We start from the raw sequence: 14470 nt of genomic DNA on the forward strand, positions 1-14470 counted from the left end.
AGCAGCAATGGGATCAAGGCAGGAATTAACCATAGATGGGATGACATGCCATAACAGGGCCAACTCACACATACATACTGTACATTCACAATTAGGGGTCTCCTAATAACCAAACCTATATTGATGAAATACAATTCCTCTTTGTCTAAACAAATGTTAATTGTTCAATAATAGAGCTGTACTTGCCAGATGTTGCTCAATTTTATCTTTAATAATAGCTCCTACTAACTTAAATTAAAACTCACTGGCCTAAAGTTACTAGGGTGAGTCCTATCACTTTTTATATAACATCTGATAGTTTCCAATCTTTAGGAGTTTCTTTACTGTACACACACACACACACACACACTATATACATCTAATTCCATTGGACTGTGACCTTAGACACATACTGGGGCAGTCTGCCACCGAGTGTGAGGTTTAAGAGAGAGGAAAGAAGAGAACAAGAGATCGAAAAGTGGTTCAGAGCAATATCTATAATCATGTGGGCATTGTACCGGTCAGTTGTGTTAAAGAGGGAGCTAAGCCGAACTGCAAAGCTCACAATTTACTGATAGATTTACGTTCATACTGTAAACCTATGGTCACGGGCTGCGGTTAGTGACCAAAAGAACTAGACCGCAGATACAAGGGCAGAAATGAGTTTCCTTCACAGATTGTCTGGGCTCAGGCTGAGAGATAGGATGAGGAGCCCAGACACATTCAGTAGGAGCTCAAAGTACAGTCACTGCAACTCCACATCAAAAGGAGCCAGTTGTAGTGGTTTGGGCATCTGATTACAATGTCTTCTGGAGACCTCCCTGGGGAGACGTTTCGGACATGTCCAACCAGGAGTAGACCTCCAGGCACACATAGGAGATGCTAAACAGTTTATATCTCTTGACTGGCCTAGGAATGTCTTGGTGTTCCACCCCCAGAGGAGTTGGAGGAAGTGTTTTTGGGAAGGATGTCTGGGCATCTTTGCTTAGACTGCTGATCCCGCAACCTGGGCCTGGATAAATAGCAGAAAATGGATGGAGAGAGATAGAGATATATAATAAACCCTATCTTTCTTAAGCAAAATGTTGTAAAGTGAAGGCTTTTTACTTAAATATAGGCTTTTTAATCTTAGTAGCACGTCTCTCTCAATAATCTCTAAGCCACAGAGTATTAATGAATCTATAAATTACACAATCCAGATTGACTCATTGGCTGACTAACAAGAAATTCCATGGGTATTTGATAAAAACCTTACCAGTTTTCACTAGTGGATCAATCTTACAGGCCCCAGTCCCAAAAAAAAACACAATCCTCATAGAAATGTTTTTAATTAGAGAAAATTTTTAAATAAGCTAACTGGGATAATGTAACATTTAATAGCTAGAAACCAGCAGTTCTCCATTTACACCTGTGAGTATGTATTGTGCACTATTTGGTTTAATTAAATACTTGGAAAGAAAGTGAAGAGAAAAAAGTAAAGAATTGAGAATTACTCATCCCGTTTTAGACTTCAAATCATTTAGACAAAAAAATCAAGGGTATGCGAATAACCGGACATGGCAGAGTTATAGCAGTAACAAGCCATGAAATTAAAATTATTGGCAACAATTGTTTTCTAATTAAGCAATTGGGCTGGAACAAAACCCTGCAGCCACTGTGGCCCTCCAGGACTGACTTTGCCCACCCCTGGTCTAAGGAGACTGCAGAATAATGAAGCGTAGATCAAATATTTTTCAACAGAAAGATTCTTTCTTTTATTTTTGTAGAAAAATGTGCCATTTGGTTAGCTTTCATGTTTCTCAATTTAATAGTACCTCAGTTTAATATCTGGGTTATGAATCCTTGTTATTCTGACAGTCCAATGTGTCTTATAATTTGTTAAAATGTTAGTATAATATCATGGTTTGCAATAATTCTTTAAGTAATAATCATGTGATTGGACAAAGCCTAGCGCATTCTTTTACAAGTGTATTATTAAATACATGATACAACAATCAAAAAATGTTACCACATTCAGCAAATAAAGCTTTGTTAAAATAAGAAATCACTGTATCTCATATGCCTTACCTTGATTGTGCTAAAAGCACATCATAGACAGACTGTTCATCACTTGACAGTTTCAAGGAATGGATCTTAAAACTACGCTCTGGGAGAGAAACCTAAAAAACAAAATCAGTAATCACATAAATGAAATGTAGTCTTGTTAAAAAAAAAAAAAAAAATAAACAACATAAAATGAACATACATATTACATAATGCATATAACGACATGGCATTTAAATTATTTTTTATCATAGTGTGTATGGAATTTTAAGCAATGGAAATGACTACTAACTTGACCTCCAAATTCCCCAGATCTCAAACCAATCAAGCATCTGTAAGATGTGCTAGAAATTGAAGTCCAACCCATGCACCTTGCAACTTACAGGACTTAAAAGGATCTGCTGTTAACGTCTTGGTGCCAGATAGCACAGGACGCCTTCAGAGGTATTGTTAAGGTTATATGTCAACAGATCAGAGCTGTTCTGGTGGCACAAGGAGGCACTACACAACATTAAGCCGGGGGTTTTAATGTTGTGGTTTATCAATGTATATTCATTTAACATAGGCTCTCTACTAGCTCAACGTATACAAATGCATTTGCTCAAGTCAAAATTTTCTCTGACTTCAGCAGAAAATGAAACCTAATCTTCCAAATGCTCCAATATTCTTTGTGGTAGGAAATACTAAAATAGTTAAATATTTATTCCAAAGATACTGTATTTCTTAAATACAGTAAATGTTCCTGTTCATATATATACATTTTTAAGAGTAAAAGTGTAATTTATTTTGCTAATCATTAGGTATCTGAAGAAGCACATGTTTTCAGACTTAAGAGGCAGGGAGGTTTGTCACTATGACACAAAAGTTCTACTGGGAATCAGGCGTTAGTAATATCACACAGAAATGTGCTGGTGTATGTTCCTATGGAAAGAGACTTTAGTATCTCTTACTCCTTGTACGGTCACTAGTGGGCACATTTATCTACAAATGGGATGGCTACAGGAAGTATCTAGTGGTTTAAAAAAACTCTGAGAAGCTGGGATTTATTGTTATTACTGGCAGCTGAATTATTATACATATATCACAAAATTTTCCCTTTGATTAAAATTATCTTTACTTACCTTTGGTTTGCATGACACCGAAATTCTTCAGGTTTTATCTTTAGATCAAACTTTTACAATACCTACACAGTTCTCTGAGAAATACAACTTGATCCAAACACTTTTTCACATTTTCAAGTAGTGGTGAAGTAGATTTTGTTCATTTTAATTTACCTTAATTTTCTGTGATACACTTTGTCTATTACAGACACACTGAAAAACTCCAGGTACTAAACAACCCTACAATCTCAAAATCTTTATCTGTATTTACTCATCTGTTCAGCCATGTTATATATTTTCTAAAACATTACCTGTAGCAGGATCTTACATGTACAGTCAAACTGAGTAATTAGGAAGTTATTGTTCAAAGAATGAGTCTAGTTTACCTTAATCTGTATTAGGCATTGATTAGTTCAATAAAGCAAAGAGAAGTCAAGCAAATGACACTTTTTATTGGTGAAGCTCTCGGAGTGAACCAACAGATTAATAGTACATCTCCCCGTCTACAGAAAAGATGCAAAATGTGTGCTTACATTTATAATAACAGATCGTGTAGTTATACCACAATGCCGACAAGAACATTACATAAAGGGATCATTTTCCTGCAGATCATCTAATGTGGTCTGTCTAATTCTGTGTATGAAATGTCCCAACACTGCACAATATGTGGGAGAAACTACTGGACAAACACTCTGCCAAAGAATTAATTTACACAGATTCCACATTAAGCATGGCAATAGGGATGCTGTCTTCAGCAGGGATGGACACTGACAAGGAATTGAGGTCACGGGGCAACTTAAAAGACACAACAAGAGAGAAAGGAATAGGAAGTTAAACTGATGCTAAAATGTAACACATGATAACATGGTTTAAACAGAGACAAGTTTTATGACCAGATATGAGGATTACTTGCATCTGTCTGGCTTGTATGGAAGGCCTTGTTCACACATACCCAGGTATTTTTTAAAATAGGAGTTTTCCACCTTCATTTAAATTTTTTTTTTTTAAATCCCTGTCTATATACACACCATTTTAAAACAAAATCTCCATCCACATGAAAACTCAAAAGTTCACTGTCAAGAGCACAAAGCAGGCATAGATAACAAAGTGAATGCCATTTAGATTAATGTCTACTGCCCTTTTTTCCCAAATGTGTGTTTGGAATGGAATTTGCAAAAAATATAGGCATCATGAACACTACCCAGCCATTTCACTATGACGTCAATAAATGAACACTTATAATCGCAGGTGGCTTGTATGTTAAGAGAAAACCTCCCCTTTCTGTTCAAATAATCCATTGAATTTGTGGATGGCTGCTTTACATCTACATGAGCCCTGGTGAAACCCTGCTGCAAGTTCCTCTACGTTGGACTCAGTGACAGGTAATTGTATATACACAGTGCCCAAGTGGACTGTACTTGCTTCACACACTTGCCTTACTACTTTAGAAACCACCTGTCTTGACAACCCAAATGTGTTTGCAATCTTGTTTAATCTCCCCTTTTGCTAAATAGTGAAGTGTACAGGCAACTTTTTTTGACAACAATGACCAGTGACCCATTACTACTTTAGCCAAGACCGCAATTGCACAAAATTGCCGCATGTAAACAATACAGATAATGGTGCATGCACTGACATCAATCAAAGACGATACAGGCGCACCCTGACATTACAAGCCAATAACTCAGTTTTCCCATACAAAAACAGGGAAGACAGAGTTTCTAAACATCTTCACCCTGGAAGGACTTTGTCAGGTCTGTTTTCAGGGACCAAAAATGCAGTCTGTGTTGACAAGAGGCCGAAACAAATACAAAAAGCTACATTTAAAAAAAAAAAAAAAAAACACAAGTGCATGTGGACAGGGTCGATAACAGATCAATTTCAAAAGACTCTGATAGACAGTTATCGTATCAAACGATCTTAAGCTATATAATTGTTCTCCTTTCCAGCTAAATGACTCTTAGACTGGAGAGGTCTGATAATTTTTTACATTGGCAATGACCCACTTTCTGTATTACATCTTGCCTTGCATGGTACAACAACCAACTTCAATAAAGCACAAAGGTAAGATTCAACTTGAGATTTTACCAGATGCTCCTCCACTCATTATCCATTATGTCGGGTGAAACATTTGCTCAGTGTTTTTTCTATTAGAGTTGATTTTGTGATACTGCTTACATGCGATTGTAATGCATTAAATATATTGCTTGCAAACTGCTTTAACATGCTGTAAAATAAGTATACTGAAATAAATGCAGGTGTTATAGATGCAGATGTTATAGAAAAGGAACATACCAATGGTTTACCGAAAGAATCAAGCTGGTCCTTTGTTCTCCGTAAGAGAAGACTTTGTGTCAATATGTTAAGCCGTTCTCCACCTCTCTTACTTCCATTATCCACCTGAGCTTTCCATAATTTGTACTCATCAAATGGTGAACACCTGAGGAACCTGTGTAATACAGCAGAGTTATTACTACCGAAACACACAATTTAAAATCACTACAAAGTCCAATAACAGTATTAACATTTGAGGTGTTAACTAGTTTTGCTGTTGAGTTCCACAAAAAAAACACACAACAGTAAGGTCGGTACATTGGTAATTATTGCTGAAATACATATGACATCACACTATACATCACAGGGAATGTCAAGTGGTATTAAGGGAGGAGAAAAAAAATCTGCATGAAAAAGTTGCACTACTTGCTACTAAATTTCAAAGACACTGTTATAACAGTATTGTTTATATTAAGATCTTCAAAAAATTTTATGGTTCAGTGGTATAGGACAAAGTCAGCATTGATAGGCTTTCAGTGGCAACCATGGCTATCATTACAAAAAACAACAAAGTTAATTGAGTTGCAGAAAACTTGTTGTAGAGACTACTGTAAACAAGAAGGCTTCTTGGTTAGAGAGACTGATGGCTAGAATTTAGTTTTTGCCAGATTTAATGGGAAAAACTTTACAATTCTTCAACAGCTTAACACTATACTGTATTACCTAGGTTCTCATTGCTGCAGAACACTCTGATATACCTCTGAACATTCAATAGATGTACTCTTTCAAATTTACGTTTTGTGGCAGTGACAGAGTCCATCCAGTCTGGTAAGACTAAGAAGCAGAATTCCTTCTAAAGGAAAACCTCAGTGCCTAAGATCTTGCACCAGAAAGAGTCACACTTTTCAATATGAGGCTACAAAGAACACAACAAATCTAACATCAAGCCGATGAAACACTACACTATAGATTCAAAGGACCATGTGGCAAAAGCAATGAATTCTCTATATTGCGAGCAATGTTTTCCAACATTGAGCAACAACACACTGTTCCACAAAGCAATGGACATCATCTTAAAACAGTTTTATAATAGTAATGTCTTATTTGTGCCAAGATAAATCAGAAATCCATTTCTAAATCTATTTGAAATCAATTAAAAAGCCTTGTAAAATCCTTCTATATAAAAGCGGTTGAGATTGTCCTTCTGTCCCGTGAGTGCTACGAAGGCGCGGAGTTTCACACACACCCCGTCCATTTTGCAATGCACGGTGGGATTTGTAGTTTCGTTTGTCCCGGTAAAGGATGACTTTCTATTCCAGACTGTGCGATATCTTCTTCTTCTTTCTTTCTTACTATATAAAAGCGGTCAGGATTGTCTTTCCGTCCCGTGAGTGGAAAGCGTAGCGGTAGTCCGCTTATCACAGACTTACTACTTGCAGCTTGCGGTATGAAGCGACATGATGTGAGCAGAGTTCTGGTGCTCCCATCGTTTCCTTGCTTTTGTGCGCGATGCGCTGGAAAAATAGACAAAATTATGTCTCTGGAAATAATTAATGTTGATGGAGTACAAATGCATCACCGCGTAGTAAATATCAGGGGGGTTCAAAAGGGCGACCTCAGTATAGAAAAAAAGTTTAAATTTCATCACAAAAATAACAGAAACTACGAGTATTAAAGTAATATCGCTCAAATGCAATATAACCAACTTAACGAGTTTGTATAAAATATCAAATTGATCTACATATTGAATTGCCTTAAGAAGTGGTCAACTTAAAAGTCGGTCACCTTAAAAGGCGGGTCAGCCTAGTCAAGAACACAACTTGTCAAAGCACTGCCAGTTTTTAAGCTACTATCATATTTCTATAATACTTGTGTTTATCAATACATTGTTTTATTATGTTTCTTAAAACAAGTGTACTTCAGTCACTTTGACAGACATCTAATGGCAGAGAACCCTAATTTACAGAGAAATGTAAGAAAAATAAAGTAGAAGCCTTTCTGAATGTCTAATTACAATATTAGCATTGTCAAAAGAAAAACACAACAATTAACTGATTAACATCAACTAATACATTACTCTGCAATATTCTCCTATGGTGTTCTGCATGCCATTCAAATTACAGTACACAGAAACACATAAAAATATTTAGCTGGAAACTGCCAGATTATATTTTGCCTTGCATTACATAATGGATGAAACAAGGTATCCAGTACACAAAATTTTTTGCTCTGTGAAGCCAAGAAGTGCTCCTCTTAATGGAAGGGGGTGCAGATTACAAAAAGAAAAAACAAAGTATACAACAGTTTACAGGACACTAGCACATTTTAAAATTACACAATAATTGATGATCTTTCACAAAATTTGACATTCAATTACAATCAGATTTTCACAATTTGATTCATATTTTACATATAGGCAATTTAACACCTTACAATGCATAGGCAGTAATCATATTTGTCAAAATTAAGTCATTTGCCACTATAAAACAAAATGAGTAATGCAAAGCAGTAGTAACTAGTGGCAGAGTGGTGCCTCTGTGGTCAAAGGATCTGGGCTGGCAACTCGAAGGTTGCCAGTTTGAATCCCAGCTGTGACAGAAGAAATGCTACTCCGTTGGGCCCTTGAGCAAGGCACTTAACCTGCAATTGCTCTAGGGGTGCCATACAAATAGCTGGCCCTGAGCTCTGCCCATAAAACTATGAGTAAGTTAGGGTATGCGAAAAGCATAATTTCCCCTTGGGGAGTAATACAGTATATTAACTTAACAATCCTTACTTTAGCAGTGAATACATGTCCAAAAGGTTATTGTGGATAGGAGTACCAGTTACAGCCCACCGCCTTTCAGCTCTTAATTTACAAACTGCTATGGAGGTCTGCACACGTGGATTCTTAATATTATGAGCTTCATCCAAGATAATTCGGGACCAAATCACTTGCATAAGAGGTGAATGAGACAAAGTCTTAGAGTCCTAGGAATACATAAAAATAGATCTCATTCATAAAAAATGTCTGTGCACATCCAGCATATGCAACTTATACTGACATTCTAATTCAACTTAAAATTATACCTGTTAATCTTATACTGCTAAGTTTATTTGACCATGCATGAAAAAACATTATAAACAGTTAAAAAATCAATTTTACTCCTTCAGAGTTTTCACTTAAACATTTTAAGGGAATTTATTACAATTACTATTATTTGTTAAGCTAAAATAACATATCCATTATAAAAAAAAAATATTGGCAGGGAGACAACCTGTGATCTCGGAAGACAATTTAATGACCCATGAGAGACACTTTAACGTCACGCGAGACAAGGCAGTGAGACAGAAGGACAGCTGCTGTAAAGGCTTTTAAATGATTGACACACAGCACGACAAGCAGAACACGCACCTCGGCAACAGAAGCACAAAGCCTGCAGCTGATCCATCCGCATCTCCTTAGCGTGTGTTCAGCTCCTCCCCCCTTCACAATGCGAGCGGGAGAGATGTGAGATGGCAGGAGCGTAGTGCTCCTCTGGGAGGGATGAGCGAAGCAAACGAGACCTGAACATCTCGTAGAGACACTTTGACGACATGCGAAACTAGACATTACAACCATAGGAAGCAAAACCTGCGAGAAGGTGACTTTTGCATACCACACCCTACTTACAAACAATTTAAAACAAGTTCATGGACATCGAACCTAGCATTTGTTGGAATGCTTTTGGCAGACACACTTCAAGTGCTCCCATCTCCTAAAACAATGACAAGCGACAAGCAAAACATGCAGCTCACCAGTAGCCAACCGTATATCCTTAGCGTGCTCTCAGCCCGTCCCTTCACAACGCGAGCAGCTTTATACGTCCTGGGAGAAAGATTTAACCATGCCCGGGGCAGAAAATAAAGAACAAATATTGTTTTTACAAAAGTTTTAAAGAAAAAGTGAAAATAATTCATATGTAACAAATCCCATGAAAATAATCTCTTTAAAAATTGTATATCCGGTAAACCAAACCCGGTAGTGGGCGAGCGAAGCGAGCAGGGGGTGGGCTCCCTAGTATACTAATAATATTGAATTAGTAGCAATAGATGTAGTAATAGTAGTAGTAGTAGTAGTAGTGGTAGTAGTAGTGGTAGTAGTACTGAACAGCAAATAACTAAAAATTTATTTTGTGGCCAAGCCATTTCAAGGAGAAACAGAGGAACAACACAAGAGGTGTTCAGTGAAGTGGAAGAGAGGAGATAAGAAAGGCCTGATGTATAGTGAAAAATAAATTTAGGCAAATGTACAAAAAGAAAATTACAATAGAAATGAACTAAGATGTCCTCCACAGAAGCACAGATGGTAATATCATGAAATAAAAATAAAAAAAACTCCCACTTGTTTTACTTCCTCTGTGATAGGACTGTCTTTTTCTTCCTTTTTCACTGGAATTTCTTTGGAAACAAGACTGTATGTAGTGACTACTACATCATACTCTGAAAGGCTGAAATAAAACAATGAGACATACATTTTACCTATAAACATATACTAATACATTTTGTATTAAATAATATAACAACATTATCAATTACACTTAACCCATTTTGGGATCATGGGCAACCACTAAGTGTATCCTAGAAGCATCAGGTGCAAGACAGGAACCAGCTCTGAACATGGTGTTGCTCCATCACAGGGCCCATTTTGTACATACTCTGATAAAGAGCCATTTTAAAAATCAGTTGTGTTAAATTTTAGTGAGATTTATTGCGCTTCGTGTTAAAAAGCATGCCAAAAATAAAACTGAGAACAAATAATGAAAATAAAATTCACAAAGAATGTTAGAAATACTTGAAAATTTCTCCTTGTAGTGAGTTATAAGGTGTCAATGGATTGATTAATCTATAGTACTCTTGATTTTCATGATTTTAAATTCATCTTTTACCTTCTGTAAGATTGATGTATAAGCAGAGTTTTGTTCATTTGCATAATCACTATTATAAAGCTGTACCAGGGTAGTTCCACAACAGCTTAAGAAAATGTCACATTACATGACTTCTTGTTGGACCACATCAGTTTAAACAATTGAATATCACTGAACATGTCACATTTAGTGATTGTGTGCCAACCTTTCAGCATAGTCACGCTTGACACATTTTGCGACAGCCAATAACATGCTACTTGATTGTACTGGTTCTGTATAAAGAATTAACAGGTATGGAGTTTGGCCGCAGTCTAGGGACTTTCATTTTCTTTTTCCATTCTGTCGTGGTATGTAAAACATGAGACATCACACAGACAAAATGCCTCTGTTCCTTATTCCTTGTTGCTACATTATATAAATTGTACTTTTGTATGATTATTTATAGGTTGTCAGCTTTCAGGCCCACACAGCCCACCCTTCTGACTAAAGACAAAAATCAAACCTATTTGATTTTATTGGAGTGAGTCAGTCTACTTGAAGTGTGTTGCTGGGTATGTCACACTGCAGCGGATAAGTTCATGGGAGAGCGGCATCAACTGCCTCAACTCGCTAAGATTATGTAAATGAGACTATGACTGAAAAAAATCACTGGAATAGTTGTGTAACTTGAAATAACCTTTAGATGCTGCACAACTAGTTTGACAGTCTTGACAAAATGACAATGGTTGTACATGGTAAACCAACTAAAACTGAATGAGTTCACAAACAAAGGTGCAGAAGAGAGAACAGTGCAAGGGAACAATGGATGAGCATTTTGTTTTATTTAGGCACATACATTGTGCTTGGCTTAGTATATTTCTGTGTCTGACAAACAAATCCTAGCATGTCTAACTTATTCCGAAAACTGGTCAAAAAGTAAATTTGAACTGATATTTTTGGTAATTAATAAACTCTACAGTTTTGTGGACAGGATAAGTACCGATGAATCTTTTTAGTATTTAAAAAGAGTGAGCACTTAGGAACAAGGGTTGGCAGAGTATAGGTAACACTACAAGGATGACTAATGGGGAGTGAAAAATCTGATTCCATAAATTGTATGCAAATGGAAATTAATAACATGAAAGAAACGTAAAAAAAAAAAAATTGGGCCAGTGGTTACTTTAAATTATTTTTTTAACATAAGTAGATTATTAAAATAATTTTATAGCAAGAGAACTTGGAAGCAGTTAGGAAACTGTTAGGAAGCAGTTAATTGATAGTTAAATGTCATTTTTTTCTGTAAAACTTCTCCTTGGTTGACTGGGGGCTGTGGCAAGGAATTCCTGCCAACATCAGTAAAAAGGGGAATGGCTTACAGTGAGCATGTTAACAACAAACGTTTAAAACACTCTAACTACCTTTAGGCAGGCCAAATGCAATGCAATTCAAAAGACATTACATGCGGCTAACTTTTAATTTACTAATTCAAACTGGGCACCAATATTTAAGCTTTGAATATTTTAAACTCATCATAATAGGAGCACAACAAATTTAACTAAAATGGAAACTGTGCCAGCATTGAATTTCCATTGGTTAACCGACAAGATCAGTACAAGGATTTTGTTCATAAGACCAGTTTTACAAACTCTGCAACTTTTACAACTTACATAGAAAAAAATGCTGTAGGTTCATTTAATAAGCAAAACATTTTATTCCTTTTAAAAATCACAAAAATCATTATTTTATATAGACAACTCATACTGGCTAAGTTGAAAACCGAGTATAAAGAAATGCTGATGCATCCAGACTTACATACGTGCATTCTTCTCTCTGTTCTGTCCATGGTAAAGGTACACACTTAGTCTACTTCCTTTCACATGTCTCTCAATCTCTTTCCTCCAATGATGTACAAGAGAAGCCGGGCAAATGATGAGGCTTCCTTGTGCATTTACAGGAGATGAATCTAAACAGCAAATTAACAAAAAGAAAACCCTTTAAATCACCATTTCAGGAGCATTAAACTAACATATTTAGAATGTTATAAATTAAACTAAACTCTTGAGTACATCAAAAACACCTTTACCATTAGTCATTCTGGAATGTTTCACATTTTGAAATTTCTTAATCTGTGGACAGTAGAGTGTAGTGATTGTTGGCCTGAAAACCATAAGGACTGATTTAGATAATTTACGTCAGGTAGAATACCCACTGGGGGTTTGGCGGTCTCATGGCCTTGGAACCCCAGCAGATTTTTTTATTTTTTTCACCAGCCTTCTGGAATTTTTTTCCTGTCCTCCTGGCAATCAGACCTTACTTTATTCTTTGTTATTTAGTATTGCCTAATCTTATTTTTATTTTTAATAAACTTTTCTTTCTTCACCTTGTAAAGAAATTTAAGGTACATCATTTGTATGAAAATGTGCCATATAAATAAATATTGTTGTTGCTGGACAGTAAACTCAAGTTTCCCAGTTCAATTGCTGACTGAAGTTCACTGTGTGACTCTAAGAAAGACAGTTAACCTCCCAGTTCTCCAACTGTCAAAAAGATAAAAAATAAATCTTTAAAGTAGATGATTTTAGAGGTTGCCTTGAATAAAGGCTTCAGCTTCATATATCTTATAAAAACTACCAAATCAAACAAAAGACCCCAATAGATGGATAAAAAAAAGATACCATATACATTTCTAAACTACCAGCACCCTAGTTTACATACTTTATAAGTTTATTTCCTCACATAAAAACAAATTACATTATTTGAACTTCATAACTGCACAGGTCAGTAGTAATGCATTTACCATGTTGGTCTTTTTTTGAAATCCACAGCTTCTGTTTACTCTCTTGGCTCTCCTCTTTTTCTTTTTTCTTCTTCTTAGACATAATCAGTGCAATCATAGTCAGAGTCTTACCCAAACCCATATCATCAGCTGTAGGACATTGAAGAAGAAAGTAAAAGGCAACATAATGTCATAAACATACAAATAAATTTGTATAAACCAAATGCGGAAACTATATGCACGGTATTTATTATGTGGAGTCTCTCAATCCCTTCCAGGAAGGGATGACAGACTTAAGTGGAGGAAGAGATGAACTTTAATTTATTAGCAAAGCTTATAAACTGGCAAAGATTCCATTAAACATCTTCACCTTCTGTTTAGAAAACATTCCCCCAACAAAGAACCCACAAACTCTTACTAAAATAAAGAAAATAATACAATTAATTCACTAGACGAGTATTATAGAAAATGGATATATACATGTATTTACAAATGAAAGGACAACAAATGAACACAAAGAATAAGTCTAAGATAGGCTGGTTTTCTTTTTCTCTTCTCTGATAAACACATCACCAACACACAAATTACTTAAGTTTAGTGGAAGGAGCTCACTGTCACAAGTTTTACTTTTGTTAACACATGTGCTGCAGTTATCAGTCTTTGAGGTTTCACTTGGTGATCCGGTTTTTGCTAGCATAAGATACATTTGCTGAAATAAACAATAAATCAACTCTTTTACTGCTTGTGCAATTTGCTGTTCTTTTGTGAAGATGGACTCAATCTAGTAGTCACATCCATCTCTGTTGCGTAATGCCCTCTGATCTTATGATCTCGTAACATATTGCACTTGGAATAGAGGGTTGCTCAGTCTTCACTGTGTCCTACACCCTAGGCGATAAAGGGTATGCTGAGAGAAGCAGAACTGAACCTAAGCCTAACTTATTCAGAGACAGCAAGGAACTAGTGACAAGTATAGTATAAGTAATTAATAGACATTATGTATTTGGTTTCTTGGGTGTACATAGGTTTTGGTTGGTAAATGATGTATAAATATGTCTGTTAGGGCTGACAAAATTTAGTTATGACCATTCTTCTCCCTGATCAAGGTGACATACACTACAAGTAAATGTCTCTGTGTCTGGTTGTGCTAGAAAGTCATTCAATAGTGAATGATACTGCCTTATCAAATGGAATGGACTTGATGTGGAAGGTTGCATGGCATACTGGTACAAGGAAAAGTACTTAAAATTCCAACTTTTAAAACAGTATATTACCAGCATTTCAGGATTTTAAGTATTGGAAGCAAACATTAGTACTTCTCTTAAAAATAACTTGCAATACTTCACAAAACAATTTACTGGTTTTCTACACAGAAACTTAAAAGATGAGTTTGTTAAAGAATTCACTTTTGCTGTGACTGGACTCACACAAGG

At 36.0% G+C, this 14470-nt stretch overlaps 1 protein-coding gene across 2 annotated transcripts in view; it reads right to left on the minus strand.

Annotated features, from left to right (window-relative positions):
* ttf2 (transcription termination factor, RNA polymerase II) overlaps positions 1–14470 on the minus strand; it is a 59211-nt gene that overhangs the window by 18616 nt on the left and 26125 nt on the right. For both annotated transcript variants that reach the window (XM_039743743.1, XM_039743744.1), the window contains 6 exons: positions 13059–13187; positions 12074–12224; positions 9760–9865; positions 8173–8366; positions 5418–5571; positions 2047–2138 (listed from right to left, as the gene is read on the minus strand). In XM_039743743.1, coding sequence (XP_039599677.1) covers positions 2047–2138; positions 5418–5571; positions 8173–8366; positions 9760–9865; positions 12074–12224; positions 13059–13187 — 826 coding nt within the window. The remainder of the gene's footprint in view (positions 1–2046; positions 2139–5417; positions 5572–8172; positions 8367–9759; positions 9866–12073; positions 12225–13058; positions 13188–14470) is intronic.

The sequence above is a fragment of the Polypterus senegalus genome, chromosome 2 (assembly GCF_016835505.1).
Source record: "Polypterus senegalus isolate Bchr_013 chromosome 2, ASM1683550v1, whole genome shotgun sequence".
NCBI lineage: Eukaryota > Metazoa > Chordata > Cladistia > Polypteriformes > Polypteridae > Polypterus > Polypterus senegalus.